Source organism: Marmota flaviventris, chromosome 15, assembly GCF_047511675.1.
Source record: "Marmota flaviventris isolate mMarFla1 chromosome 15, mMarFla1.hap1, whole genome shotgun sequence".
NCBI classification, from domain to species: domain Eukaryota; kingdom Metazoa; phylum Chordata; class Mammalia; order Rodentia; family Sciuridae; genus Marmota; species Marmota flaviventris.
Genome location: NC_092512.1, coordinates 543,541 through 568,940, shown reverse-complemented (window position 1 = coordinate 568,940; position 25,400 = coordinate 543,541). Strand labels below are relative to the sequence as shown.

General features: G+C 53.5%; 3 protein-coding genes and 1 pseudogene across 4 annotated transcripts; 2 read left to right on the top strand and 2 right to left on the bottom strand.

Moving 5' to 3' along the window:
• Nucleotides 1-2,442: 2,442 nt before the first annotated feature.
• On the bottom strand, nt 2,443-5,073 carry Tmem249 (transmembrane protein 249). The gene is made up of 7 exons (XM_071602412.1): nt 5,040-5,073; nt 4,506-4,528; nt 4,283-4,433; nt 4,045-4,139; nt 3,733-3,928; nt 3,500-3,585; nt 2,443-3,341 (listed from the first exon to the last, which is right to left on the bottom strand). Exons 1-7 carry the CDS (start codon nt 5,071-5,073, stop codon nt 3,153-3,155), a joined length of 774 nt encoding a protein of 257 aa, XP_071458513.1. The 3' UTR covers nt 2,443-3,152.
• Nucleotides 5,074-5,124: 51 nt separating this feature from the next.
• On the bottom strand, nt 5,125-8,198 carry Fbxl6 (F-box and leucine rich repeat protein 6). Of its 2 annotated transcripts, XM_027951893.3 has the most exons (9): nt 7,692-8,198; nt 7,231-7,389; nt 7,041-7,104; nt 6,635-6,766; nt 6,453-6,560; nt 6,251-6,364; nt 5,952-6,183; nt 5,620-5,866; nt 5,125-5,352 (listed from the first exon to the last, which is right to left on the bottom strand). In XM_027951893.3, the coding sequence occupies exons 1-9, from the start codon at nt 8,090-8,092 to the stop codon at nt 5,202-5,204; spliced, it is 1,608 nt and encodes a 535-aa protein (XP_027807694.3). In that variant the 5' UTR covers nt 8,093-8,198; the 3' UTR covers nt 5,125-5,201. The 2 variants fall into 2 exon arrangements, with proteins under 2 accessions (XP_027807694.3, XP_027807699.3); XM_027951898.3 differs by lacking the exons at nt 6,251-6,364; nt 6,453-6,560.
• An 83-nt stretch (nt 8,199-8,281) lies between these two features.
• Nucleotides 8,282-10,529, top strand: Slc52a2 (solute carrier family 52 member 2). Its single transcript, XM_027952011.3, has 5 exons — nt 8,282-8,613; nt 8,701-8,938; nt 9,041-9,917; nt 10,015-10,138; nt 10,229-10,529. The coding sequence occupies exons 2-5, from the start codon at nt 8,809-8,811 to the stop codon at nt 10,439-10,441; spliced, it is 1,344 nt and encodes a 447-aa protein (XP_027807812.1). The 5' UTR covers nt 8,282-8,613; nt 8,701-8,808; the 3' UTR covers nt 10,442-10,529.
• A 7,109-nt stretch (nt 10,530-17,638) lies between these two features.
• Nucleotides 17,639-17,799, top strand: LOC114106418 (U2 spliceosomal RNA; annotated as a pseudogene).
• Nucleotides 17,800-25,400: the final 7,601 nt, after the last annotated feature.

Sequence of the window (25,400 nt, the reverse complement as noted above, 5' to 3'; positions counted from 1 at the left end):
ATGAAGGGGTGTTTTGCCGAACGTCCCTGTTCTCTAGGGGTAATGCTAAGGGTTTGGGGAGGAGACCACAGTGTGGAATGCTCTCTCACTGCACCACAGAAGAGGCCATAGGACATCAGTGGAGTGGGCTCTCAGTGCACCCCTGGCCAAGGTGGCCCCTGCTGGGATTGTTCACTGGGCAGCAGCATCTTTCCTCTTCTGTACTTGCCTGGTTAGAGGCCAGCTGCACCATGCAGTCCCCACTGTCCCCACAGAAGTGTGCATGGAAGACACCCCATCCATGCAGACTGTGTAGGCAAGAGCCTTGGCTGTTGGATCACAGGTCTCTGCACCTGAAGATCCTGCAGAGACCTGCGGCCCACTCCTGTGGACTTGCTGACCTGAGGCATCCACAGTCCGCTTCCTGCTGGGGCTTCTTTTCTGGTCCCACACTCTGGAAGCCAGCGCAGGAGGGTCTGCTGTATGACACCATTTCGGAAGCGGCCCTGGAGAGTGGGACTTGTGTTGGATTTCATGGACCCAATGAGCTTCCAGCTGGCTTAGCCACGAGGGGATCCCAGCCCCCAGGGGAAGTAGAACCACCCAGCTGAGCCATGCCAGCACAAGAGGTTAGGGCAGAGGACCACCCGTGCTGGTTCAAGACCCTGTGTTCAGAGTGCTTGCTGATGTGGTAAGGGAGCTGGTACCAGCCCTTTGCTCCCCCAGATTGGCTTCCATGGGCCAGAATCATAGTCACTCTCACATTGTCCTGGCTAAGCAAGCACCAGCATCTAAACAGCAGAACTCTGTTGGAGAAAACGTATGACCCTACTCACAGCCCCTCATGTGATGAAGCACATCATATTGGGCATGCCATGCTGTCAGGCCATCCTGCTACACTCTCCTTGACCAGCTGCCCCCCCATTCCTCGAGAAAACTGCTTCACATCTTCTTCCCCCTCCCCACTTAAATTCTTCTAATGCATTAGGTGTGGTGGCACACACCTGTAATTTCAGTTACTCAGGATGCCGAGGCAGGAGGATCACAAGTTCAAGGTCAACCAGAGCAATGTAGCAATATAAAATAGCTGGGGGTGTAAGTCAATGGTACAGCACCCCTTGGTTCAATGCCCAGTACTACAAAAAAATAAAAGTTTTAAAAAGTACTGAGGGTGTAGCTCCCTGGTGCAGCACTTGCCTAGAAGGCACAAAGCCCTGGGTTCCATCCCGCACCAGGAAGAAAAACAATGCCTTCTAATTACCCTCTACCTTCAAAGCTATGCTCGTCTTACTAGAAAACCCCCCAATGATGACAATTTAAACTGTGGAAAGCTCTCCCTTTCACAGAGTGTCCAGTGTGAGCCCTCCAGGGTCAGCTCTATGGGCAGCCCCAGTTGTCCAGCTCCACAGATCCATCTTGTTGTTCTGCCATCCTCAGCAACATTCCACATTGTGGCTCAGCTGGCTGCTTGGGCTGCAGTCATCAGGGGGTTCCAGCTCACAAAAAGAAGCAATGGTGAGGACTGGGAAACCTTTCCTTTTAAGGACACTTTTGGAAATCACATACATTTATTGTACTGCATGGGCCAGGAATGACTTTTACAAACACCTGTATGGATCTGCGGCAGAGACCGGAAAATACAGTCTGTTCTGTGTGACCATATGACTAACTAAACACAGAGGGTGAGTACTTGACTAACTTGTGTAAGGCCCTGAGGTTGATCCCCATCACCACAAAATAAACAGTACCTCCTAGCTCAGAACTCCAATTCCCAGCCCAGCCTCCCATGGCCACTAGCCCAGGTGACACCCTGCTGTCCCAGGGAATTGCTTGGCTTCTCAGCCCATATCCAGCCAGAAAATTCTGTGGGCTTTGCTTTTCAGCAGAATCTCTGACCTGCCTGGTCCCTTCTTTCTAATCATAATTCCTACAGTCTCTGGATCTTCCTGATCACTCTTTTCCTGGATCATAGGGCCTCTCTGCTCACAATCCCCAGTGATTTCCCACTGCAAGGACTAGCTGTGGGGGTCTCTCAACCCCAGGTTCCTTCCCCTGGCCCTCTCCCTCTTTATTTTGGAGTGCTGAGGCCTGAACCCAGGGTTACCTAGGTACTAAAAATGTGCTCTACCATGGAACCACACGTCTCCACATTGTCTGGAACCCTACAAATTAAGTAGCTGGTCCTGAGTTCCAGGGACACAATGCCCAAGCCCTGAGTCAAAAACAAGCTGAACAGAGTTGGGCCCAGTGGCACTGCCTGTAATCCCAGCAGCTCAGGAGGATAGGAGGATCACGAGTTCAAAGCCAGACTCGGCAAAAGCGAGGCACTAAGCAATTCAGCCAGACCCTGTCTCTAAATAAAATAACAAATAGGGCTGAGGATGTGGCCCAGTGGTCAAGTGCCCCTGAGTTCAATCCCTAGTACGCCCCCCCCCCCAAAAAAAAAAAAAAAAAAAAGCTGAACAGAGAGCACATGCTCATGCAAAGCACCACTCCTCCTGGGTGTATGAGCCTACCGCCTTCTCTGCTCCCAAGCAGTCCCAGCACCCAAGAGGCATCAGATGCCTGAAGCAGAAGCTGGGGTGCTCTGCTGGGCAAGGGGGTTCCAGCATGCCCAGAGAGGTCTTTCACCCTAGGGGAGGACTCTGGAGGCTATTCCCTGGGAAGTGTGCAACAATATCTCTGCACTGCAGTTCAGGGTGCACCCATACCTGAGGGCTTGTCCTCCCTGGCTCTGCCACGTCCATAGCACCTAGCCAGACTGGACCAATCAGATTCTGGCTCCTGGATCCCACTGTAGCCAGGCAGGACCAGTTAAGTGCTGCTGGCCAAGAGGGGCGACAGTCCTAAGCCTGTCCAGTGATCATCAGCCTCCTTGAGTCTCAGCTACACGTACTCTCCTCTTCTAATCCCTGCTCTGGGGTTTGCTGCAGCCTCTGGAGAGGACAGGGTCCTGAGGCCCTGAGAAGCCTGCACTAGGGGAAGACTCTGAAGGGACTCCCCCCCACCAGACAGACAAAAATAACTTGGTGGAAGCTAGAGGCAGCTCTATTCAGAGAAAGACCAGTGAGCAGACTGGCCTGAGTGCACCTAAGGGCAGGGGTGGAATGAGCTACAGGCAGGATGGGAGGATGTAGGGGATGGGACCATAACTGTAGGGGGCAGGCCCAGGGTCACACCTCCAGGTCGGACTGAGAGCTGCTTGGCCTGCTGTAGACGCCTTTCTTGCGAAGAAGGATGCCTGGGCTAAAGGAGGCCCCCAGAGGCCAGTGACGGACCACATGTCGGTAGGAGGTAGCCAGGTAGTCGAAGTAATTGATGTTGAGTTTCCTAGCGATGTAACGGCCCAGGTACTCCATTTGCTGTGGGAGTGTATAAACAGGTCGTGGTGCCAGGCCCTTAGGTGTCCCCAACCCTGCCCCCCAGCCACTCAAGCTATATTTACCCCCATCCCATGGCCCTAAACAGCGGTCTGTGTCATGATGTGCAGAGAAGGGAGCTGTGTCTAGGGCAGACCCACCTCATAGCGCTCCGACACCTGCGCCAGCACCAGCGGTTCCAGCTTATGGCCGCAAAGGACCAGCTGAAAGAAGCACCTTCCGTAGGCTAGGGAGCAGTGAGCCACTCAGCTGCGTTGAGTCTGAGGGCTGGGTCTCTGGGGCAGAGCAGCAGGTCCCTGCCTGCCCCCACCCACTCCCAGGTGGTTATCCTCTCCCTCACACACCCTCCCCCAGCCCACCCATCCCAGGTCACCATCAGAGCTGAGTGCCAGGCGCACGTAGACCAGATGCATGGACCCCTGGCACACGGTGCGTCCCTGGATGGAGAAGTGGTACATGCCACGCATGTGGTTCAGCACCAGGCGGCGCCGCGGCAACGATGAGATCATAAGCCACAGGCCCACGACCATGCCATAGGCAGGGAAGCACCAGGTCTCCTGCTTTTCCACCTGCGGGTACCAGGAACCAAACCAGAGGCTGCAGGCTAGGGCTGCAGGGTGCAAGGAACAGCTTGGTCCGGCCCTCAGGGGATAAGGGTCATGGGGGTGGGATCCAGGACTCGGACCTGTCTCACAAAGCCGGAGCAGACCAGGACCAGGCAGACGAAAAAGAGCAGCAGTCCCTTCCAGAGTGTGTCCAGGTAGTACTCAAGCACGAAGACTGTAGGTGGACCGGCAGTGCGTGTGAGGACAAGGGGTGGGGAGGGTGTGGTGCCGCGGTGGTGGGTGGGCAGTGCCAGGGCTTTGTACCCGCCCGGCCCCTGCGCCCCTGCGACGGGCTGAGGCCCTGCCCCACCCACGCACCGCCTGGCTGCTGCTGCGTGAACGGGTAAAAGCCGTTGTTCTTGAGGCGCTTGGCCAGGTGGCGCTCTGTGCACAAAAATCCCAGGGCCCAGAGATGGAAGGGACTTCCGGCAGAGGTCGTGGGCAGGCCACTGCCCCGGCCCTTGGGAACCTGTCAGGTAGAGGTGGTCATCCTGGCGGCCAGTTCACTGACATCGCCCAGTACCCGCAGTCGTGCTCATACCCGGGAGAAAAAGGCCTCCAGGGCTGCGGTCCAAGAAGGAACAGGCACTCTCTGGCAGTGCTAGGGCAGCAAGCCAGGTATCAGTACCATCTGAGCCACACGGGAATTCTAGAAGTTCTGGGGCACGTTCTAGAAGGGGCTGCTCTGTTAACCATCCCATCTCCGTGGGCGTGTACGAGTACTTGGCAATCCCTGTACCGCCACTCAGTCCGCACTGAGGGGTGGACAGTTGGACATACCCAGGGACAGCTCACTCAGTGCCTTTTTTTTTTTTGGTACCAGGGATTGAACTCAAGGGTGCTTAACCACTGAGCAGCATCCCCAGCCCTTTCTACTTGTTCAGACAAGGTCTAAGTTGCTGAGGCTGGTTTAAAGCTTGTAATGCCCCTCTGCTCAGCCTCCCCAGCTGCTGGGATTTCAGCATGCTTGACCCAGCTCACTCGGTGTCTTGAGGTGGGACACACAACAGTCTAAAGTGTGAACCCAGCAGTGACCAGGTGCAGCCCAGTCAGGCTCCAGAGGGCCCCCACATACCGACTCCTGCCTGCTGCAGCCTACAGTGCTCCATCAGATGTAACCCTGTTTCTCACCCAAGGGGCCACCCAAGGACCACACAGAGTTCCTAAAAACATTTTACTGTAACAAAATGTTTAAACATCCCAAACTGGGAAAGGGTACAGGCAGAGCTGGAACTGCCTAGCTGGAGGAGGAGGGGCTGGTGAGTAGCTGCTCCAGACACCACTGGACTTCCTCTAGGCCTCGGTAGGCGCGCTTCAGGCCCCTGGGGAGGCAGCGGCAGGATTCCAGGTTGAGGTATAGCAGGCCAGGGCAGCTACTGATCACAGAGCTGTGGGTAGGGCAAGTCATGGGAAAGTAAGCAGCTGCCAGGAAAATGCAGGCCCAGAAGGCTGGGCTCAGCCAGGGATCCCTGTTTGCCTATGCTCTACCCCTGGCCTACTACCCACAGCTAACTAGGCTCAAACCCAGCCCCCTTAGTGTTCCCAAGGCCAAGTATCCACTCCCTCCCAGACCTCAGGGGTACTGAGCAAGGTGGCACACCAGCTCTGGGCCACAAGCAGTACTAGCTTCAAGGGCCTGGGGGATGGGTGCTAACCTGATCGTGCTTGCTGTAACCCGGGTACCCCTGAGGTTAAGGGAGCACAGGGCTGGGTGGGCGCCTCCATGGGTGCCAGAGAAGGCAGCTAAGGCTTGCTCCAGGTCCTTTTCACTGAAGCCCTGGCCACTCAAGTCCAGTTCCCGCAGGGTGTGATGCCACTTCTGAGTCAACAGGGTGCTGCCCTCCTTAGCTAGAGACGGCCGGTCAGACACACCATACAGGCCCCAGTGCAGCTGCTCCAGCTCTGAGGTGACAGGAATGGTGTTGGCCACAGGAAAAGCAAGGGTCCCCACATCCCACCTGCCCAGCCACCAAATAGGACAGCTGACCTTTACATGGCAGATCACGCAGACCAGCAGGCGTGATGCGGGCACAGCCACGAAGATCCAGCAGGCGCAAGTTGGGGGAGCCATGGAGCAGGCGACTCAGGACATCGTTGCTCACAAAGTTGCAAGTGGAGCTGGCGAGGCAGAGCTCCTCAAGGTGGGGGAAGCCTGGTCCCAGAGCTGCCCCTCGCCCAGAAGGCTTGGGCAGCCACATCAAATTCAGCAGCCGCAGTACCTGGGGACAAGGCTCAGGCTGCAGGTGGGGACAGGGTGGCAGGTGTAAGAAGCAAGTCATCAGGTACCTGCAGCTGGGGACAGCCTTTCTGAAGAACCTCAATAGGCAGCAGCAGAGGAGTGTTGTTGCGGTTGAGGCCGGTGCTTAGCTCCAGGAGCTGGAGCTTGGGGCAGCAGCTGCCCTGCAGGAGTGGTAGAGTATACCTGGGTCACCAGCCTGGCACTCCCCCGTTTAGCATTTGGCTCTGCTCCTGCCCGTCACCAGCCTACCAGTAGTGCACCCAAGATGGCTGTTGTCTGGAAACTATAGGTCAGCCACAGCCTGCGCATTCGGGGTCCAGCCTCCTCCAGAAAGCTCACCACAGCTGTGGACTCCACCTGGGGACCCAACACAGAGCTACTTGTCACCTCTACCTAGGCTTCTTCGGAGTCCCTTGGGACACAGGGCTCACCATGGAGTGTTGTAGATCCAGGCTGTGGAGCTGGTGGCAGGCTTTGGCTAGCATGACGAGAGCATCCGTGGTCACACTGTGGCAGTCTGAAAGCTTGAGGAAGGTGAGCCGAGGGCAGAACTCACTAACCAGCTGTGGGAAAATAAAGACCGCCTGGGTTTGGGGTAAGGTAGGTGAATGTCCACAGGAAAGACAATGATGGCCATGCCAACCCACTCTATGACCCCTGTTATGACCTGCATTCTTCAAAGTGAGGCCTACCTGGATGCCCTACCTCTAACCACCCCCTACCAGAGATGAAAACAGGAAAAGAGATCCAAGCAGGCAGGTGGGCATGCTGTGGGGCAGCACTGGGCTACTCCCTCCAAGTACACAGCTGGTATGCAGGCCAACTTCTAGCTCTCACCTTCAAAACTGCATGCACCTGCGACTTCCAGTGGATGAGGGTCAGTTTCTGGAGCTGTGAAAAGCTGGGCAACAGCAAAGGCCCAATTGCACTAGGTTCCCATGCTGCCGTGACCAGCATCCTCCCCACCCAACACTGGTGCAGGAAGGCACAGGCAGAAAAGGGAGTAAGGACCACAGGGGATTCTTACCGATTGGGCATGAGCCACTCCAGGGAAGCAAGGAGCTTCTTCTCCGCCTTGACGCTGCCCTTGACACCGCGGCCAGCCAACGGAGGCGACAGGGTTACCGTATGCCAGAGGGCGGGCTGGGAAGCTGCCTCACGCCAGTGGCGGCACACGCGCGCAGCCCTGGGGGAACAGACTACTAAAGGCGCCCGGCGTTTCACGGGTGAAGCTGCCTACCGGGAACTGAAATCAGGACATTGCACTCTACCACTGAGCTACATCGCCAGACCCTCGCAATGGGTTTCCTAAGAGAGGCCGATATGCCCCTGCACTCGCCACCCCAGCTCAAAGCCAGGCTTCTGGAGCTACACAATGAGAAATCTTGCGCTGCGGATGGGTGCCAAAACACTAGTGTACGCGCTCTCAGATGCTTTTGCTCTCAAAATCCAACTCAGGTCTTCGCTGGGGCCGGGGGTGTAGTGTACCTGCCAAGAAACGGCATGGGCCCATCGGCGGCCACTAGCAACCCGAAAATCTGCACCAGGACCTCCAAGGGAATGCGATCTCCCCAGCCCGGGTCCGGCCCCTGCTCCGGGTCGGGAGCCGCCTCAGGTCGGGGCCTGGGCCTGGGCTTGGCAGTTGCGGCGGGGCCGGAGGACTGTGGCCGCTGCGCGCGGCGGGTGATGCGCCTGTGCGCGCGGGCGCGGACAGGCCCCGGGCCGGGCAGCACGAGCAACATGCTGTCTGCCTGAAGCAGGTGGTATTCAGAGCCGCTGGGCGCCAGCCGATCCCACCACCAGTCCTCGGCCGAGCGAGCCCGCGCCCCGGTCAGTCTCCGGCCGGGGGTTCTGCGCCAGGATCTGCGCCTGGCTCGCCTGGCGTCCATGGCCACCGACCGCGCGGCGGAGGAGCACAGAGGAGCGGAAAGACGGGGCTGGAGGAAGCGGGGGTCCACTGAGCCCTGCCTTCCTCTCCGGCTGGGCCCGGCGCCCGGCGCTGAACTCGGCTTCCGGGGCGGAGCTTCCGCCGCGAGCCCGGGGGGCGGGCCGGCCTAGGCGACGTGAGTCCGGGCTGAGCGTAGCAGTCTGCGTCCCGCCCTGCTGGCCGCGTCCCCGGCCCGGGCGGCGTGCTCGCGGGGCTGGAAGGCCGCTGCGCGGACAGCGCGGGACCCACGTCCCCGACCACGCCCTCGCCGGCAGCCCTGGGTCGCAGCAGCCCAAGGTGCGCGCGGCGCTGGGGCGGTCGTGGGGAGAGGGTGGTGGTGGTTGGTTAACGCAGAGCGCTGGTCCTCCGAGAGTAGCAGGGTCAGCGCCATCCTTCGCCCTCTTCCTGGCCACGCCTGGGACCGGTTTCCTGATTCTCGGCTTGCTGGCCTTGCTGTGTCCTGGCCTCCGAGAGGGCTCCGTGGTATGTGTAGCTCCTGACTGCCCCGCGGTGGCCTGTCCAGATGCTCTGTACTGGTTCTGCCCTGCACGCCTGCCTTTTTCCTTCCAGCTGGAAGGGGTCTTCAGTTCCCAGAAGAGCCAACGCGTCTTGGAATCTAAGTGGGTAAAGAACGGTCTGTGACCTTCACCCTAACCTGGAGGGCCTTCATTTGGCCCAATGGCTGCACCTCCGCTGGGCCGTCTGGTGCTAACCCACCTGCTGGTGGCCCTTTTCGGTGTGGGCTCCTGGGCTGCTGTCAACGGAATCTGGGTGGAGCTGCCCGTGGTGGTGAAAGACCTCCCCGAGGGTGAGTGGGGTGGGGTGGGCGTTGAGCCCGGGATGGTGGGCAGGCTGCTCTTTGCTCCTCAGCCTTGTGCCCCTGACAAGATCTCCCCCCACCCCCCTGCAGGTTGGAGCCTCCCCTCGTACCTTTCTGTGCTTGTGGCGCTGGGGAACCTGGGTCTACTGATGGTGACCCTGTGGAGGCGGCTAGCTCCCGGCAAGGGGGAGCGGGTCCCCATCCAGGTGGTGCAGGGACTAAGTATGGTGGGCACAGCCCTGCTGGCCCCTCTGTGGCACCATGTGGCCCCAGTGGCGGGGCAGCCCCACTCAGTAGCCTTCCTGACACTGACACTGGTGCTGGCGTTGGCCTGTTGTGCCTCTAATGTCACTTTCCTGCCCTTCCTGAGCCACTTGCCACCTCCTTTCTTGCGGTCTTTCTTCCTGGGTCAGGGCCTCAGTGCTCTGCTGCCCTGCATACTGGCCCTGGTGCAGGGTGTGGGTCGCCTTGAGTGTCTGCCTGCCCCAGCCAATGGTACCCCTGGGCCCCCCATCAACTTCCCTGAGCGTTTTTCTGCCAGCACATTCTTCTGGGCACTGACCGCCCTCCTGGTCACTTCAGCTGCTGCCTTCCAGGGTCTCCTGCTGCTGCTGCCTCCTTCACCACCATCTGTACCCACTGGGGGCCCTGGGCCAGGCCTACGGGTGGGAACACCAGGAGTGGAGGAGGAGGAGGAGGAGGAGGAGGAATCACCATTGCAGGAATCCCCAAGTCAGGCAGCAGGCACGCCCCTCCCAGACCCCAAGGCTTCTCAGCTGTTCTCAGTCCGGGGTGCCTGCCTGCTGGGCCTGCTGGCTGTCACCAACGCACTGACCAACGGTGTGCTGCCTGCAGTGCAGAGCTTTTCCTGTCTGCCCTATGGGCGCCTGGCCTACCACCTGGCTGTGGTGCTGGGCAGCTCCGCCAACCCCCTTGCCTGCTTCCTGGCCATGGGCATACTATGCAGGTGAACATTGGCCCCAAGCTTGTTGGTGGGGGACAATGTAGGGGTAGGGTCCTGATCCTGGCTCAGCCAGTCCTGAGTTCCTCCCCCTCTCTGGCAGGTCCCTGGCAGGGCTGTGTGGTCTCTCTCTGCTAGGCTTGCTCTTTGGGGCCTACCTGATGGCACTGGCAATCCTGAGCCCCTGCCCTCCCCTAGTGGGCACCTCTACAGGCGTGGTCCTTGTGGTAGGTACAGTGGGTCATGAAGTGGGGAAGGGGATTGCCCCCGTACAAGAGCATCTCACACTCAGCCTGCTGCTGTCATCTGCCTCTCAGGTGTTGTCGTGGGTGCTGTGTGCAGGTGTGTTCTCGTATGTCAAGGTGGCGATCAGCTCCATGCTGCACGGCGGGGGGCGGCCAGCACTGCTAGCGGCTGGTGTGGCCATCCAGGTGGGCTCCCTGCTCGGTGCTGTTGCCATGTTCCCTCCCACCAGCATCTATCACGTGTTCCACAGTGGAGAAGATTGTGTGGACCTGTGTGGTCCTTGAGCCTGTGCAGGTGGGACTCTCCACCCACCCCCCAACCTCCCACCTCCACCTGGACACTACCACAATACCTGAGCACCTGCGCCCAGGGAGGCTTCCCACCCAACACTGACACGTTCACGGACACCTGCACACTCCACAGGAGCCCCTGGCAATTTCATACCAGGGTGGGGATCAAAGAGCAGGCCTGAAGCCAGGGACAGGTTGGGTCTGCAGGCTTGGCCCTGGGCCTAGGACCTTCATGGGTTTGCACAATAAAGCATCTTTATTCAGTGGGCAGTTGTTAATCACATGAGCGCCTCTTCCTGCGAGGCCATCCCCCTCCCTGGCCTGTTCAGTGGGCCCTTCTCCACAGGTCCTGGCATTATTTCTGGGCAGACGTCTAGCCACCCCCAGGCTACTCTCAGATGCTGTGGTCACCCCAGGACTCCTCCCCACATTCTGTAGAACTGCTCTGGAGGTGAAGGCCAGCTCCCAGGGCCCACATGGACCCACGGATGCTGGGCTCAGGCAGTGTGGAGTCTGCCTGTCAGCAGGGCCACGTTCCATCAGCCTCTCTGAGGCAGGAGGGTCAGGCAGGACTGAGCTGTGCCCTGGAAATGCAGTGCCCAGCCACTGATTGCCTAAGAATGTCCTGCCAGAGGGTTGCTGCAGGGTCCAGGCATTCTAGAAGGGGTTCAGTGAGGGAGACTTAGAAAAGCTAGAGTATAAGGCTCTGAGCTGTGTAGGCCCTTCAGCCTGAGAGCGCCACCTGTCTTGAACTGCCAGCTTCTGAAGGGACCTCCAGGTGGGTGGCTCCCAGGTAGCTCAGACGGCCTGGCTCCAGAGAGGGGCAGAGGCACTTGGAGAGTGATTCCCTTTGCAGCGTTGGGCATTAGGGGTGTGATGGCTGGTTGGGGTGAACTTTGGCAGTCACCTGTGCTGCTAAGTGGAGAAGGGATGCGGAGGGACCAAAACAAGTGGGTGGAGTTGGCAGCTCAACAGGGCAGCACGACCCCAGGCCCCAGGCCCACTTCCCTTCCAGCACTCTGACCTCTTCACCTGTGCACCCTGGACTGAGGGCTGCTTGGGGCCACCTCCTAGCTCCTTCTGTCTTCCTTGCCACAGGTCAAGGATCAGGAGCATTCCTGCAGCCTCTGCCCTGTGGCCATGTGAGATTATGCAGGGTGTGCCAGCCCTGCAGACCCTGGGGAGCAAGACCCTGCCTCTGTAGACATACCTGCCCCTGAGAGAGGGGGCAGGTGCCCATGAGTCCAGCCAGCCTGGTCTGGAGTAGGCAGTGTGAGGAAGCCATAGCTCTGAGGTCTCCAGGTCCTTCATGTCCTTTTATAGGAAATGGGACAAGGGTCAAAATAACAAGGGGAGGAATTAAAAAAGCCCAGGGCCAGGAAGGGCCCATCAAGCCATGGGCATCCTTCAGAAGGCAGGACAGCCACCACACTGGGCCTGCCTGGGTCAGGGCACCCACCACTACAACTGGACAGGAGGGTTTCACACCTGGACCTGGGGCTGTGGACAAAACCCCACACAAAGGGCAGCAGCTGAGGGGCTGGGGGTGAGGCTCAGTGGTAGAACGTTCACCTAGCATGTTTGAGGCCTGGGTTCGATCCTCAGCACCACATAAAAATAAGTAAATAAAGATGTTGTGTCCAACTACAACTAAAAAAAAAAAGCAGCAGCTGAGGCTGGACACAAGGCCCATTGTTGCCTGGTCCACCACCAGGAAAAGTCCCCTCAGTTCCTCAAAGCTAGGGAAGGGCCAGTTGCAAGCAGCCCCTTTCCCGAGTGAGTGTGCCATCCAACCTGACACTGAGCCCGGGAGTGCTGGACAGAGTTCACATGGCTGCGGTTGAGTGACTGAGGCAGGACCTTCAGTTCTGTAGCTGTCAGCCCAGAGGCCCTGGACAGCTAAAGGTTCTGATGCACTTGCTGTGTGACAACACCTGGGTGAAGGGACAGGGTGACCTTTGATTTGTGTCTGTTGAGAGACCCTGTTGCCTGAAGGGGGGACTAGAATGGTGGTCCTTGAAGGAGTCCCTCCACTGGGTGGAATTCACAGGCATCACCCAGCTTCCTTGTTGCCAGGAAATGGTGTGAGGAATGGCCAGGGCTGGGAACCCGTCCCCCGCCACCCCCCCACCCTCTCCTGGAAGAACTTGCTGCACACTGACATGGGGCTACTGGACTCTTCTTTGCTCCAGTTCTCGCTAGCTTCTGGGGCTCAGAGGCCACTTGGGTTCTGGTGGGTATTGATCACAGTACTTCCAGCCCCTTGGGTGCATGTGTGAGCCATTTTCCTGATCACTGTGATTGAACTGGCGGCCTGGCCCCTGTGAGATGTCTTAGTGGGCTCAGTCATCTTCCTGAGAATGACCCAGTATTCCAGGTGCCCACCTGAAATGGAGGCACAGCAGAGGCGAGCAGAGCTGAGCACTGACAAAGTCCTGGGGTCACCTGGAGCCAGCTGTGTCTAAAGCCAGGACCCTTTGTGCTTGGATCTCCAGGATTCCCAGTTCTAGTCTTCCCAGCCCAGTTTACAAGGTTCTCTAGTTTTCTCAGGAACCTAACTCCACCTCATCACTTACTGCCATCTCCAGCTACCCAGTGCCTCATCCCCCTCTCCTGGGTTCTCCTCTCCACCTCCAGACACTAATCCCTCCCATTCCCTGGATTTTCCAGCCTTTAGACCACTCTCACTCGAGCCCCCCAGGTGGCTGCAGCACTGTCTGTGATGGTCACTCTGGGACTGAAGGCCAGGTCACCACCCATCTTGCCTGGCCTGGAGGCCTTGGATCTACAACATCCAGCAGGGAGGTCAGGCCCGGTGAGGGCCGAGCTTGTCTACCCCTAGCTTAGTGGGGGTGGAGATGGTGGCTCTTCATTAAGAAGAATCAAGAAGTGTGGTGTTCACACTAAGAGCCCTAGAACCAGGTCCCTTGATGCCACCTTGGGCAGGGAGTCACCTCTTTGGAAGAGCAGCCTCACAGGTGAAGGCCAAGCTGCAAGCATCCCCTGGACTTCTCTTGCAGGTGTTCCTGGGGCTCTGTCAGGGTGGTCCAGCTGAGGAAGGGCTTGCACACCTCCCCATCTGGCCCAACTCTGGGTGTTCTGAGGGTCAGGTAACCAGCAAGTCAGCCAGGGGCCCCAGGAAAAGAGGTCACAAGGAGTGCATGTGGTGTCAAGGGAATGGTTAACCCCTCTGCAGGATTAGATGGACAGGGCTACAGTCCAAAGTCTGGGCCATTGACCCAAAGGCTTCAGGTATGGAACGGGGGGGGCTTGGTTTTCTGAATCCCTCAGCCCTGACAGAAAGTAACTCATCCTCTTGAACTCACAGGGAATCTGTATGCCCACAGAGGTGGGTAATCCAAGAAAACTTGGGGAGTAGCGGGGGATGGGACCTGGGGTGTGGTCCGGTGGTCCTGTACCTTCTTGGCACATGTGAGGACCTGGGTTCTATCCCCAGACTGCAAAAGCATCTTGATGATTCTGCGGCAGCCCGGCTGGCTGGGCAAATTGACCAGGGAGTGACGAATAACTTGTGTACGTTGATACAGCAGGAGTGGGAGCCGTTTATTGCAGGGCAGGAGCAGTATTTATACATTCCACACAGCTTATCTAATTAACATAAACTAGATACATCAGTCAACCAATCAGGAATCTCCACACTTAATGGCTCAGTTTTGTTACTTCTCAAACCACTCCCTCTGGCATTTTGCCAGGCACCATCCAGACTTGTTTACGAACTCTAACATTCCCCTGGCAAAATGCCAGGTGTTATTTTGACTTGTTTACAGACTCCAACATGAGACCTTGTCTCAAAAATAAAAGGGATGGGGAAGTGGCTCAGTGGACAGCATTTGCTGCCATGTGTAAGGAGAGACCTCAGTTTGACCCCCAGCATGCCAAACAAAAATTTTTAAGTCATTATATTTTATTCTCAGGGAACATCCTAAGAAAACAACTTTACAAAATGCAGTAGAAGAATATGGTGGGGCACACCTCTAATCCCCATGACTATGGAGGCGGAGGAGCAGGACAGCACATTTGAGGCTAGCTTGGACAATTTAGCAAGACCCTTTCTTGGGGGTGGGGGCAGGGAAAGAACTGAGTGAGGATGTAGCTCAGTGGTGAAGCACTTGCCTAGCATGAGGCCCCGGGCTCCGTCTCCAGGACACAAAACAGAACAGAAATGCTATGATGACACCCTAAAAATTAACATGTCTTACTATCATCAAATATTCACTGTTCAAATTTCCAATTGTCTTGCAAATGTCTTCATATAGTTCCGTGCCTGAGTAAGCCTTATTGGAATACTTCTTCAAGTATTAGTTGTTAGTTGCTATGTCTTTTTTTTTTTTTTTTTTTTTTTGAGAGAGAGAGAGAGAATTTTAATATTTATTTTTTAGTTTTTGGCAGACACTACATCTTTGTTTGTATGTGGTGCTGAGGATCGAACCCGGGCCGCACGCATGCCAGGTGAGCGCGCTACCACTTGAGCCACATCCCCAGCCCGCTATGTCTTTTTTAATATCTATTTTTTAATAGTAGTTGGACACAATACCTTTATTTTATTTATTTATTTTTATGTGCTGCTGAGGATCGAACCCAGGGGCCCGCACGCACTTGCTAGCCAAATGCTCTACCCCTGAGCCACAATCCTAGCCCGCTATGTCTTTTTGAAGCAGCTTTTCCCCAAACTTTCACATGGTAACTACATCTAATATAAAATCTGCAGTTTCAACGGTGCTCAGTGTGCAAGTCAGCACCAAACATGGTCACTGGGTCCTGAAACCAGTCCCTCTCTTCAGGCGCATAACTCTTTCATCTTGCAAAAATGAAACTCTAAATCCACAAAACACTGCCTCTGTGTCCTCTCCATCTTCCAGGCGCCTGGAAATCACTCTGCACTTTCTACAGAACTAAAATAGTAAACTAGAAACACCTATTTAGTGCCAAAGGAGATGGTAATAGAAGATCACAGGAGCGGAAAAGGTAAGATGCCCAGAAAACAGATAGCAAATGCCAGAAAAATCCTTCCTGAATCATCAATTAGATCAAATGTGAATGGACTCCCGGGCACTGGACCCGACAAGTGTCTGGAACAGTCTACCCAACCATGCCAGATACACACTCTGTTCAGGAGCACACGTAACGCTCCAGGACAAACCTACGTCAGGCCACAGTACACATCTCAATAAATTTAGAGGGATTGAGTTCTTGGAAAATCTACTGCCAAAGAATTCGTTGAAAGGTTGCACAAGACCAAAGGAAGCAGATGGCCCCGGGATTGTATGGAGTGCAATTTATTGGGGCCTCACTGACAGTAGTGTGGTCCTGGGCAGCAGCAAGGCAGGGGAACCCTGTTATTCAGAAGGAGGACAAAAGTGACTTACTTCATCCAAATCAGAATGTACCTCGTTTATCTCAAGTTCATATAAAATAGGAATGTCCCAGGAGGTAGGGGTGCAGGGTCCAGTCACAAAGCTCCGTATACTGCTCCGATGGCTTTGTTGGTCTGGAGTTGTGGGAAGCAGTTCAGAGAAAACCCACCATGGTTCCTTAGGGGCAGTCATAGCAGTCACACTTGAGGGAGCTGCAGGGTGAGGCAGGAGGGTCGCCAGAGCTGGGGTGTGACTTAGTGGTACCCAGCAAAGTGGTAGATCTCAGTGGTAAATCCTGGGTTCAATCCCAGTAAAGGGGGACCTTGCTTGAAATCCTGTCACAGAGACAACAGCGGTGGGATATGGGGTCCAGAGGGTTATTCCGCAGACTGAGCCAATGGCTAGCTCTCCAGCTGGCCTCTCCTTGAAGCTGCTCACAGAAGGCCGTTCTGACCCAGCTGTGACTTAAAAAGATAAGGGCAGGTCACAACACTGGGAGAAGGAGGAGCTTGTTATTTTCAGGGTTATTCTTTCTTAGACTGAGAAGTATAGGCCCAAAGTTCCTCCAGGAATCCAAAACAGAACGGGCACTTGGTCTGGGCCGGCACAGGAGAGGCTCTGTGACCCCCACACAGACCAAAATGACCTCAGTGTTGCCTTGAGGTGAGGACATGCCAGGAGGACTTTAAAACTCCACCCCAGCCTACTGGCAGCCAAGGGTGGACTTGGAGCTCAAGAGGCCCCCAGGGACCTCCTGCACCTCCGTCTGACCAGTAGTGAGCCCTGGCTCTTCTCGGGGGGCCGCTGTGCCCCTGAGGAGGGTCCCCCTCATCCTTTCTCTTCTAATAAACTCTGCCGTACTGTGACTCACTCTCACATCTTGCTTGAAATCCTCTTACAGCAGACACAACAGCCAAGGACACCAGGCCATCTCCAGTAAGATCTGAGGTCAGGTCTGATCTCATCTCTGTTATCATCCCTAGGAATGCAATCAGCACAAATACACCATTCTAACAAAGGACAAAAGCATATGATATATCAATAGACTCAGGCCAGGCACAGTGATGCTGCCTGTAACCCAGCAGCTTGGGAGGCTGAGGCAGGAGAATCATGAGTTCAAAGCCAGCCTCAGCAACTTAGCAAGGCCCTGAGCAACTTTGTGAGAACTTGTCTCAAAATAAAATAAAAACAGGCTCTGGGGTTGTGACTCAGTGGTAGAGTGCTCGCCTAACAGGTGCAAGGCCTGGGTTCAATCCTCAGCAGCACATAAAAATAAATAAATGAAATAAAGGTATTGTGTCCAACTACAACTAAAAAAAAATGAAATATAATATAAACAAAAGGGTTGGGAGTGTGGCTCAGTGGTTAAGCATCTCTGGGTTCAATCTCCGGTGCCAAAAAAAAGACTCAGAACAAATGTTTAACAAAATTAAACACCCACCAGGCAAGGTCGCCTGTACCTGTGGTCTCTAACTCAGGGGGCTAAAGCCGAAGGTGCTTGAGCATAGGAGTCTCAGGCCAGCCTGGCAAGGAAGTCAGACCCATCTGAAAAAAAGAAAAGAAAAGAAAAAGGCGGGTGCCGCGGTACAAGCCTGCCATCCCAGCAGCTCAGGAGGCTGAGGCAGGAGGATTGCGAGTTCAAAGCCAGCCTCAGCAATTTGATGAGGAGCTAAGCAACTCAGTAAGGCCCTGTCTCTAAATAAAATACGAAATTGGGCTGGGAATTTGGCTCAGTGGGTGAGTGCCCCTGAGTTCAATTCCCAGTACCCAAAAGAATAAATAAATTAAAAAAAGAAGAAGAAGAAAGGAAAAGAGAATCTCTTCTTGGTCTCCTGGCTACCTCAAGTGTAGTGCCTGTTCTCATCGGTGTCATAGCTAATGTGTCCTCTATCCAAGGACAATATGTTAAGTGGATTTTTGGAGAAGGGAGACCCATCAACTTGGGACTGCAGCACCTCCCAGAAGGGTGCATCCCTTTGGGGCCATTATTAAAAAGAGGGGGAGGCGGGCTGGGGGTGTGGCTCAAGTGGTAGCGCGCTCGCCTGGCATGCGTGCGGCCCGGGTTCGATCCTCAGCACCACATACAAAGACGTTGTGTCCGCCGAGAACTAACAAATAAAATATTAAAAAAAAAAAAGAGGGGGAGGGGTGGGGGGCAAGTCTACACTTTCATGACAAAATCACTCAGCACTCTAGGGTCAGAAGAGAACTTTCCCACCTGACACCGTGTCCTCAGCCAGAACGCCCACACTTTGTCTCTGGTCAACACTGGACAGGAGGTCCTGACCAGGGCAAGTAGGCAGGAAAATACGTAGAAGGCATCTAGATTGGGAAGAAGTGAACCATCTCTATTCACAGACAATGTGACCTCACTTATGGAAAATCCTAAGGAACCTGCAGGAGAAATCTAAGCTAGTAATTCCAACAAAGTTGCAGGATACAAGATCCTGTACCAGAGCAAGTTGTGTTCCTGTAAACTGTGTGCTGTCAGTGGTGCTCTGAAGATGAGTGAAGGAAGGAAGCAATCTCTTTTCTTTTTTTCTTTATTATTATTATTATTATTTTAATTTTTTAGTTGTTGACAGAACTTTATTCATTTTTACGTGGTGCTGAGAATCGAACACAGTGCCTCACACATGCCAGGCAAGTGTGCTACCGCTGAGCCACAGTCTCAGCCCCTGAAGAAAGCAATGCAATTCATAATAGTATCAAAAATATTTAGATCCCTCCAAATTTAAATAATTAGAAATAAATTTAATGAAATAAGTGAAAGGTTTGTACCCTGAAAACTACAAAATATCGCTGAGAGAAATTAAAGAAGGCCTAAGTAGATGGGAACTCATCCCCTCTCTGTGGATCATGCTGTTAAGATGGCGACACTCTCGAGCCGCCCTGATGAAGCAAGCAGCCCCGTGAGGACCCCAGATGCCTGTTCTGAAGAAGCTAGCAAGCTGACCCCAAAATGCACAGCAAAACGCAAGACACCCAGTAGATACAAAATGATCTTTAAAAAAATATATTTATTTTTTAGTTGTAGTTGGACACAATATCTTTATTTTATTTATTAATTTTTATGTGGTGCTGAGGATTGAACCCAGGGCCTCGCACGTATGAGGCAAGCAGTCTACCACTGAGCCATAATCCCAGCCCCCAAAATGATCTTTTAAAAAGGTAAAATTAGGGGCTGGGGATGTGGCTCAAGCGGTAGCGCGCTCGCCTGGCATGCGTGCGGCCCGGGTTTGATCCTCAGCACCACATACAAACAAAGACGTTGTGTCCACCGAAAACTAAAAAATAAATATCAAAATTCTCTCTCTCTCTCTTTAAAAAAAAAAGGTAAAATTAGCCAGGTGCAGAGGCATGCACCCAACAGCTCAAGAGGCTGAGGCAGGAGGATCAAAGCCAGCCTCAGCAATTTAGCAAGGTGCTAAGCAACTCAGTGAGACCCTGTCTTAAATAAAATACAAAATAGGTCTGGGGATATGGCTCAGTGGTTGAATGCCCTGAGTTCAATCCCTGGTACCCATCCCCTACCCAAAAAATATAAGTAAAATTAAGCCTGGCAAGGTGGCCCACACCTGCAGCTTGGGAGGCTGAAGCAGGAGGATCGCAAGTTCAAAGCCAGCCTCAGCAAGTTAGCAAGACTCAAAATAAAAAATAAAAAGGGCTGGGGATGTGGCTCAGTGGTTAAGCATCTCAGGGTTCAATCCTTCATACAAAAAAAAAAAAATTGAAAAAAATTACCTGTCTGTGGTACCTGCTATAGCAGCAGACATGATAAGATTAACTAGGACCTTCTACCAATGTCCATATTGCCAAGAAGCATGATGAGGAGAATCTGTAAGAGTCTCTGAATATCAAGGCACAGAGGCAAGAACAAATATCTGGGAAATATCCAAGGTAGCGTTGGATACAAAAATCATCCTGGGAGAAGCCAGGCAGGGTGGCACACATCTGTGATCCCAGAGACTGGAGAGGCTGAGGCCAGCTCAGCAACTTAGCCATCTGTCTCAAAATCAAATTTAAAAAGGGTTGGGGATGTGGCTCAGTTGTACAGCATCCCTGGGTTCAATAACAGGTACCCCACACACACCAAAAAGACATACATATCTCCATCTCTATCCAGGGAGAAATTGAAACCCTTATTCATTGATGTTGGGATTGAACATTGGGTAACTGCTTTGGGAAACTATATAGCAGTTCCTCAAAATTAAACCTAGAGTAATTGTAAGGTGTAGCAACTCCACTCCTAGGTGAAATGAACACACCCAGCCACACAAGAATCTGTATACATGAATGTTCACAGCAGCGTCATCCTTCCTAACCAAACAGTGGAAATAATCCAAATGTCTATTAATCAATAAGCAGAAAAATAAAATGTGATGTGCTGGGTTTCTGTTCTCGCAACTAAAAGGCTCAGGGGTCACTCCAGGTAAACTGGGCTAACTGGGCTGCACGAAATAACCACACAAGAGACACAAATACCTTTTTCTTTGGGGTCTCTGTGACGGCTCCTTTGACCTTAAGGGTCCGCAGAAAGAGAGAGAGAGAACATGCGCTGACCCCTTTTATTGAGGAGAAGCTATTCAAATGAGGCAAGGGGTCAGGTTTCAGGGGGCTGAGTATCTTCATGATGTCCACTGTCAGCAGGTTGAGTGACACCTGGGTAGGCCACACCCAAGGGCACAGTAAGAGAAGGGGACACACACAAGGCACTTCCATGGAAGATTCTATCCTAAACAGGGTAAGGGGTATATTACAAAGGAACAGGTGAGCGTAGCTCCACCCATGGGGCTGTAGCAAGACACACCCATGCACACATGGTCACATTTCTGTGACTGAGCCACCGAGGACTGCGTCCCAGACAGCCCCCTCGTGTGAAGGTCTCAGAACAGGCATATCCAGAGACAGAAAACACAGAAGGTGCAATCCGAGACCTTGTGGAACTGCCAGCGAGGCTGAGACCTCCACAGTGTGCGTCTTTGCTGAACACTTACTGACACTTATTTTGTGGCCTGAATTGATTTTTTTTCTTTTGAGACTTTTTGTTTGTTTTTAATCCCCTTTTAATCAAAAGGGGAGTTGGGGAGTCAGTGATGAAGACTTTAAACTCTGGAGTAGGCGACGAGTTCCCGGTGTTTCCAGGGGAAGTGCAGCATTGTTCCAAGCACATCCTCCTGAGCAGTTGGATTTTGCTCTGGTGGGTCCCTGTCTGCTGTCAGAGCTCCCTGTGGGGAGGCACTTCCTGTTCACCATGGCTTTGATTTTGCTCCAGTGGAAAGTCAGTCTCACACCCATTAGTGAGTTCATTTCATCATTCCCTTTTTTGGGGGGGTGGGTATACCAAGGATTGAACCCACACAAGCTCTATCTCTGAATTGCATCCCCCCCTTTTTTTTTTTTTTGAGAGAGGGTCTTGCTAGGCTGCCTAGGCTGGCCTTGAACTTGGGAGCCTCCTGCCTTAGCCTCCTGAATGGCTGGGATTACAGGTATGGCCACCTGGGCTGACTGGATGGTGCTCTTTTGAGGGAGACACTATTCAGGCCTCACCCACATTCATTTCATGTCAACTGGAAAGTCACGCCTGCTAATGTCTGTTTATACTCTCTTTTTCTTAACCACAGTTTTAGAGGATGGAGTTTATTCCTGCATTCTTTCTGGATCAGGAAACCCCCGTACTGGGTGTCCTTTCCCAAGAGTGGACTGAGGGGGTCCTTCACCGACCCCTTCCTGTCTTAGGGACAGTGGTGGGTGTTTCCAGCGTGCGGTTAAGGACTGGCTCCTTGCTTCAGCCTCGTGTGTGGCCTACACTGATCTCCAACCTGCCTCACTAAACTGCAGGTTGAGGAGGAGGAGGGGGGTCTGGGGGAGATCAGTGCTGGCAATGGAGAATATTCCAGAAAGTTCAGCCCTGGGACTCCATGTCCCTCTCTCTCTCTCTCTTTTTTTTTTTTTTAAGAGAGAGAGAGAATTTTTTTTTTTTTTAGAGAGAGAGAGAGAATTAATATTTATTTTTTAGTTCTCGGCGGACACAACATCCTTGTTTGTACGTGGTGCTGAGGATCGAACCAGGCCGCACGCATGCCAGGCGAGCGCCCTACCGCTTGAGCCGCATCCCCAGCCCCCCATGTCCCTCTCTTGATCCCTGGCCTAGATGTTGGGGATGAAGCACTGACGATGAGAGGTAAGTCCCTGTCCTCTTGGTAAGGTGGGCAAAGAATGTGCAAGGACAGTTGGTGGCATTCAACCAGCACAGGGGAATTTAATACCTAAGGGACACCAGAAATGTCACAATAGAAGCTGCCAGCCAGGCGTTAGAAGATGAGGCCATGGCCTCAGACTGAGCTAAGGACTGCTCTGCTGCAGAGATGCCACTGGCCGAGCCCTGGGGGAAAGGAGGAGGGCTGCGTGGGTGAGAGTGGTGCGGAGCCCTTGAGGACAAAGCCACTCCTGTCCAAGCCCTTTGGTACCTCTAGGCCAGGCCAGGCGGAAGAAGAAGGTGGAATAAAGTCCAAAGGAGCTGGGTGTGGTGGTGCCTGTAACCTCAGTGACTCTAGAGGCTGAGTTGGGAGAATCAAAAGCTCAAGGCCAGTGGGGCGAGTGGCATAGGCCTGCAATCCCAGCGGCTCAGGAGGTGAGGCTGGAGGATCACCAGTTCAAAGCCACCTCAGGGGCTGGGGTGGAGCACTTGCCTAGTGTGTGTGAGGCACTGGGTTTGGTTCTCAGCACCACATATAAATAAACCAATAAATGAAAAACAAGGGTTCATTATATATATATATATATATATATATATATATATATTTTTTTTTTTAAAAGCCCTCCTCAGCAACTTAGTGAGGCCCTGCACAACTCAGTGAGAACCTGTCTTTAAATAAAGTATTTTAAAAGGCTGGGGATGGGGCTGGGATTGTGGCTTATTGGTAGAGCGCTGGCCTAGTATGTGTGAGGCATTGGGTTCAATCCTCAGTACCACATAAAAAATAAATTAATTAAATAAAGGTGTTAATTAAATAATTGTGTCCATCTACAACTAAAACAAATAAATAAATAATTTAAAAAAAAAAGGTTGGGGATGAGGCTCAGTGGTTGAGTGCCCCAGGTTCAACCCCTAGTACCAAAAAAAAAAAAAGTTCAAGGCCAGCTTCAGCAACTCAGCGAGTGTGGGGAGCCACAGTGACCACACCTTCCAGGCCTGACACCTCCGATTCTGACCAACCACTGCATTCGCTGTGACTTGGGCGGGGTCTAGCTCAGATAGTAAGGGGGGTCTTCTTTGTGGAGTGTGCCCCTAGGGTTGAGTTGCACTCCCTGTCCCTTGAAGTCCTGCCCCTTCTGCCCTTTTTTGGATAGAACTTTCTAAGAACAAGAGTCTCCCCAGTAAAAGCTCACTTTCGAATGTGCTCCCTCTCTCTTTTCTCCTCGGCCTCTAGTGACTTTCTCTTGCTCTTCCTTTGGGGAGCCTGAGGCCAAGAGTGGGGAAGCCATCCTGAAGCTTGTGTAAAGGTAGCTTGTGTCTGTGTTTTATCTGGTGTCCCTGCAATTCACAAAAGAGATCTTAAGTTCAGCTGCCTGCGCTGGTCAGGGGTGGCAAGTGAGACCCTGTCTCAAAATAAAAAATTAAAGGGGTTGGGTTGAAGATGTAGCTTAGTGGTAGAGTGTCCTTGAGTTCAATCCCCAGTACAAAAAAAAATTATATATATAGATAGATGTTGATAGATCTTTTACTTTATTTATTTATATGTGGTGCTGAGAATCGAACCCAGTGCCTCACGCATGTCAGGCAAGTGCGCTACCACTGAGCCAAAGTCCCAGCCCCTATATATATATATATATATATATATATATATATATATATATATATAGAGAGAGAGAGAGAGAGAGAGAGAGAGAGAGAGAGGGAGATTTTATTCCATGCTCAAAGTGGAGCCGAGGGAGGGCTCCTGCCTGCGAGTGACAGGATCCATGCTGCAGTTCCAGTGTGCTATAGAAGACACTTGAGGGGGAGCCCTGCTGGAGCCCTGTTGGGTGCTGCTCCTGCCTAGCAGGATACTCAGTGCATTGAAGAAGAGCACACAATTGGGTCCTGAGTATGTCCTCTCAGCTTCTTCGGGGACTTGGGTGGAGACTGGAACTGCAGACTGGACCTTAAAACCCTACAGTCTCGGGGCTGGGGCTGGGGCTCAGTGGCAGAGCACTTGCCTGGCATGTGTGAGGCACTGAGTTCGATCCTCAGCACCACATATAAATAAATTTTTTAAAAAAGGTACATTAAGAACTAAAAAATATTTTTTAAAAAACCCCTACAAGCTGACAGCTCTGGGCTGGGGAAGACCCTTATATGAGTAGAGCTTCTGGAAGAGGGGCTTCAGGATGGTCCTTGGACAGTTCCTGGTGGTCTTTCCAACTCAGTCAGGGGGAGTGTTGCTGCCCTCCAGAGGCAGATGGGTCAGATGGTGAGTTGCTAGGTAGGACAAGCTCCTGGGATGTGGAGAATGGAGTTACGGGAAGGAAGGCCTGCCAGTGGCCCTGGATCAACAGATTCTGGAGATGGCCAAGGCCAGAGGGGCCTGGTGATGTCGGACAGGGCAGAAGAGAGAATGGGGACAAACCAGAAATAGACCTACTGTGGAAGGAGTAAGAGATTCTGGTTGGTCCCAGAATCCCCAGGGCTCTTGTAAGCTCCAGAGACCAGAACACCAGGCAGAAAGGACGGTTTTGTTTGTTTAATGGTAGATAGGAATGCAATTGCATGTTCATTCGGAGTGATCCTGTGAGGTGAGACAGCTGTGGGTGCAGGAGAAAGAGGGCCTAATCCTACGACACGGCCCCAGAGGAAGAGGAGCCAGGAGGAGGAGCTCCTGTAACAGAAGGGTTGAATTTGGTGCGCCAGGTGCAAGTCCCATGGAGAAAAGGGAAGCCAGATATCAAGAGAGGCGGGTGGGGAGAGCCAAGTGAGGAGAGGCTGCTGCCGTGCAGAGGGTCCTGGTGCCCTGGTGCCTTTGAGGTCTCAGGTTTTGAGTGGGAGTGAGGGTTGGCAGGCTGATGCAGGCCTGGAGCTACAGGTAGTTACCTCTGTGGGGTTGTTGCCAGGTTGACCAGGAAAGGAGAAAACCTACTCCACAAAGAACTGACTACAGATGAGTTGTGAGGGGCAGGTCCTGAGTCACAGGGGTGGGATGGGGAGGGGGTTGCAAGAGGCTGCACAGAAGGGAGTGGCAGTCCCCCACCAGAGGGATGAGAACCTGGGCATCATGAGGGACCCAGCAGGAGGAAGCCCCCTCAGTCTCTTGCTAATGCCCACTCTGCCTGTGTCCTGGAAGTGGGCCCTCACTGAGGCCAGGCTGAGCCCTCTCCACCTCTATTTGCCCGGCCCAAACAATCTCCTCAAGCCCTAGCACCCTGACCTTGCAGGTGGAGGTCACTCTTTCCTGTTCTGTTGTGCCAACCAGAGGCTGAGTTTCCTGGCACCCAAACACCTGCTTGAGATCTCTCAGTTTCTGAGGCATTGCAGGCTGGAGGGCCTCCTGTATAAATCCTGACACTTGGCTCCAGAAATACTACCTGATATTAACTTT

Coding starts and splice junctions, on each gene's coding strand:
- Tmem249 (XM_071602412.1), bottom strand. CDS start 5,073: ATGGAGCACTGTAGGCTGCAGCAGGCAGGAGTCG. Junction 4,434..4,505: donor TGGAGGCCTTTTTCTCCCGG/GTATGAGCACGA, acceptor TCTACCTGACAG/GTTCCCAAGGGCCGGGGCAG. Junction 3,342..3,499: donor AGGTGTCGGAGCGCTATGAG/GTGGGTCTGCCC, acceptor ACACTCCCACAG/CAAATGGAGTACCTGGGCCG.
- Fbxl6 (XM_027951893.3), bottom strand. CDS start 8,092: ATGGACGCCAGGCGAGCCAGGCGCAGATCCTGGCGCAGAACCCCCGGC. Junction 6,767..7,040: donor AGGTGCATGCAGTTTTGAAG/GTGAGAGCTAGA, acceptor ATTTTCCCACAG/CTGGTTAGTGAGTTCTGCCC. Junction 6,561..6,634: donor TGGATCTACAACACTCCATG/GTGAGCCCTGTG, acceptor TTGGGTCCCCAG/GTGGAGTCCACAGCTGTGGT.
- Slc52a2 (XM_027952011.3), top strand. CDS start 8,809: ATGGCTGCACCTCCGCTGGGCCGTCTGGTGCTAACCCACCTGCTGGTG. Junction 8,939..9,040: donor GGTGAAAGACCTCCCCGAGG/GTGAGTGGGGTG, acceptor ACCCCCCTGCAG/GTTGGAGCCTCCCCTCGTAC. Junction 10,139..10,228: donor CTACAGGCGTGGTCCTTGTG/GTAGGTACAGTG, acceptor TCTGCCTCTCAG/GTGTTGTCGTGGGTGCTGTG.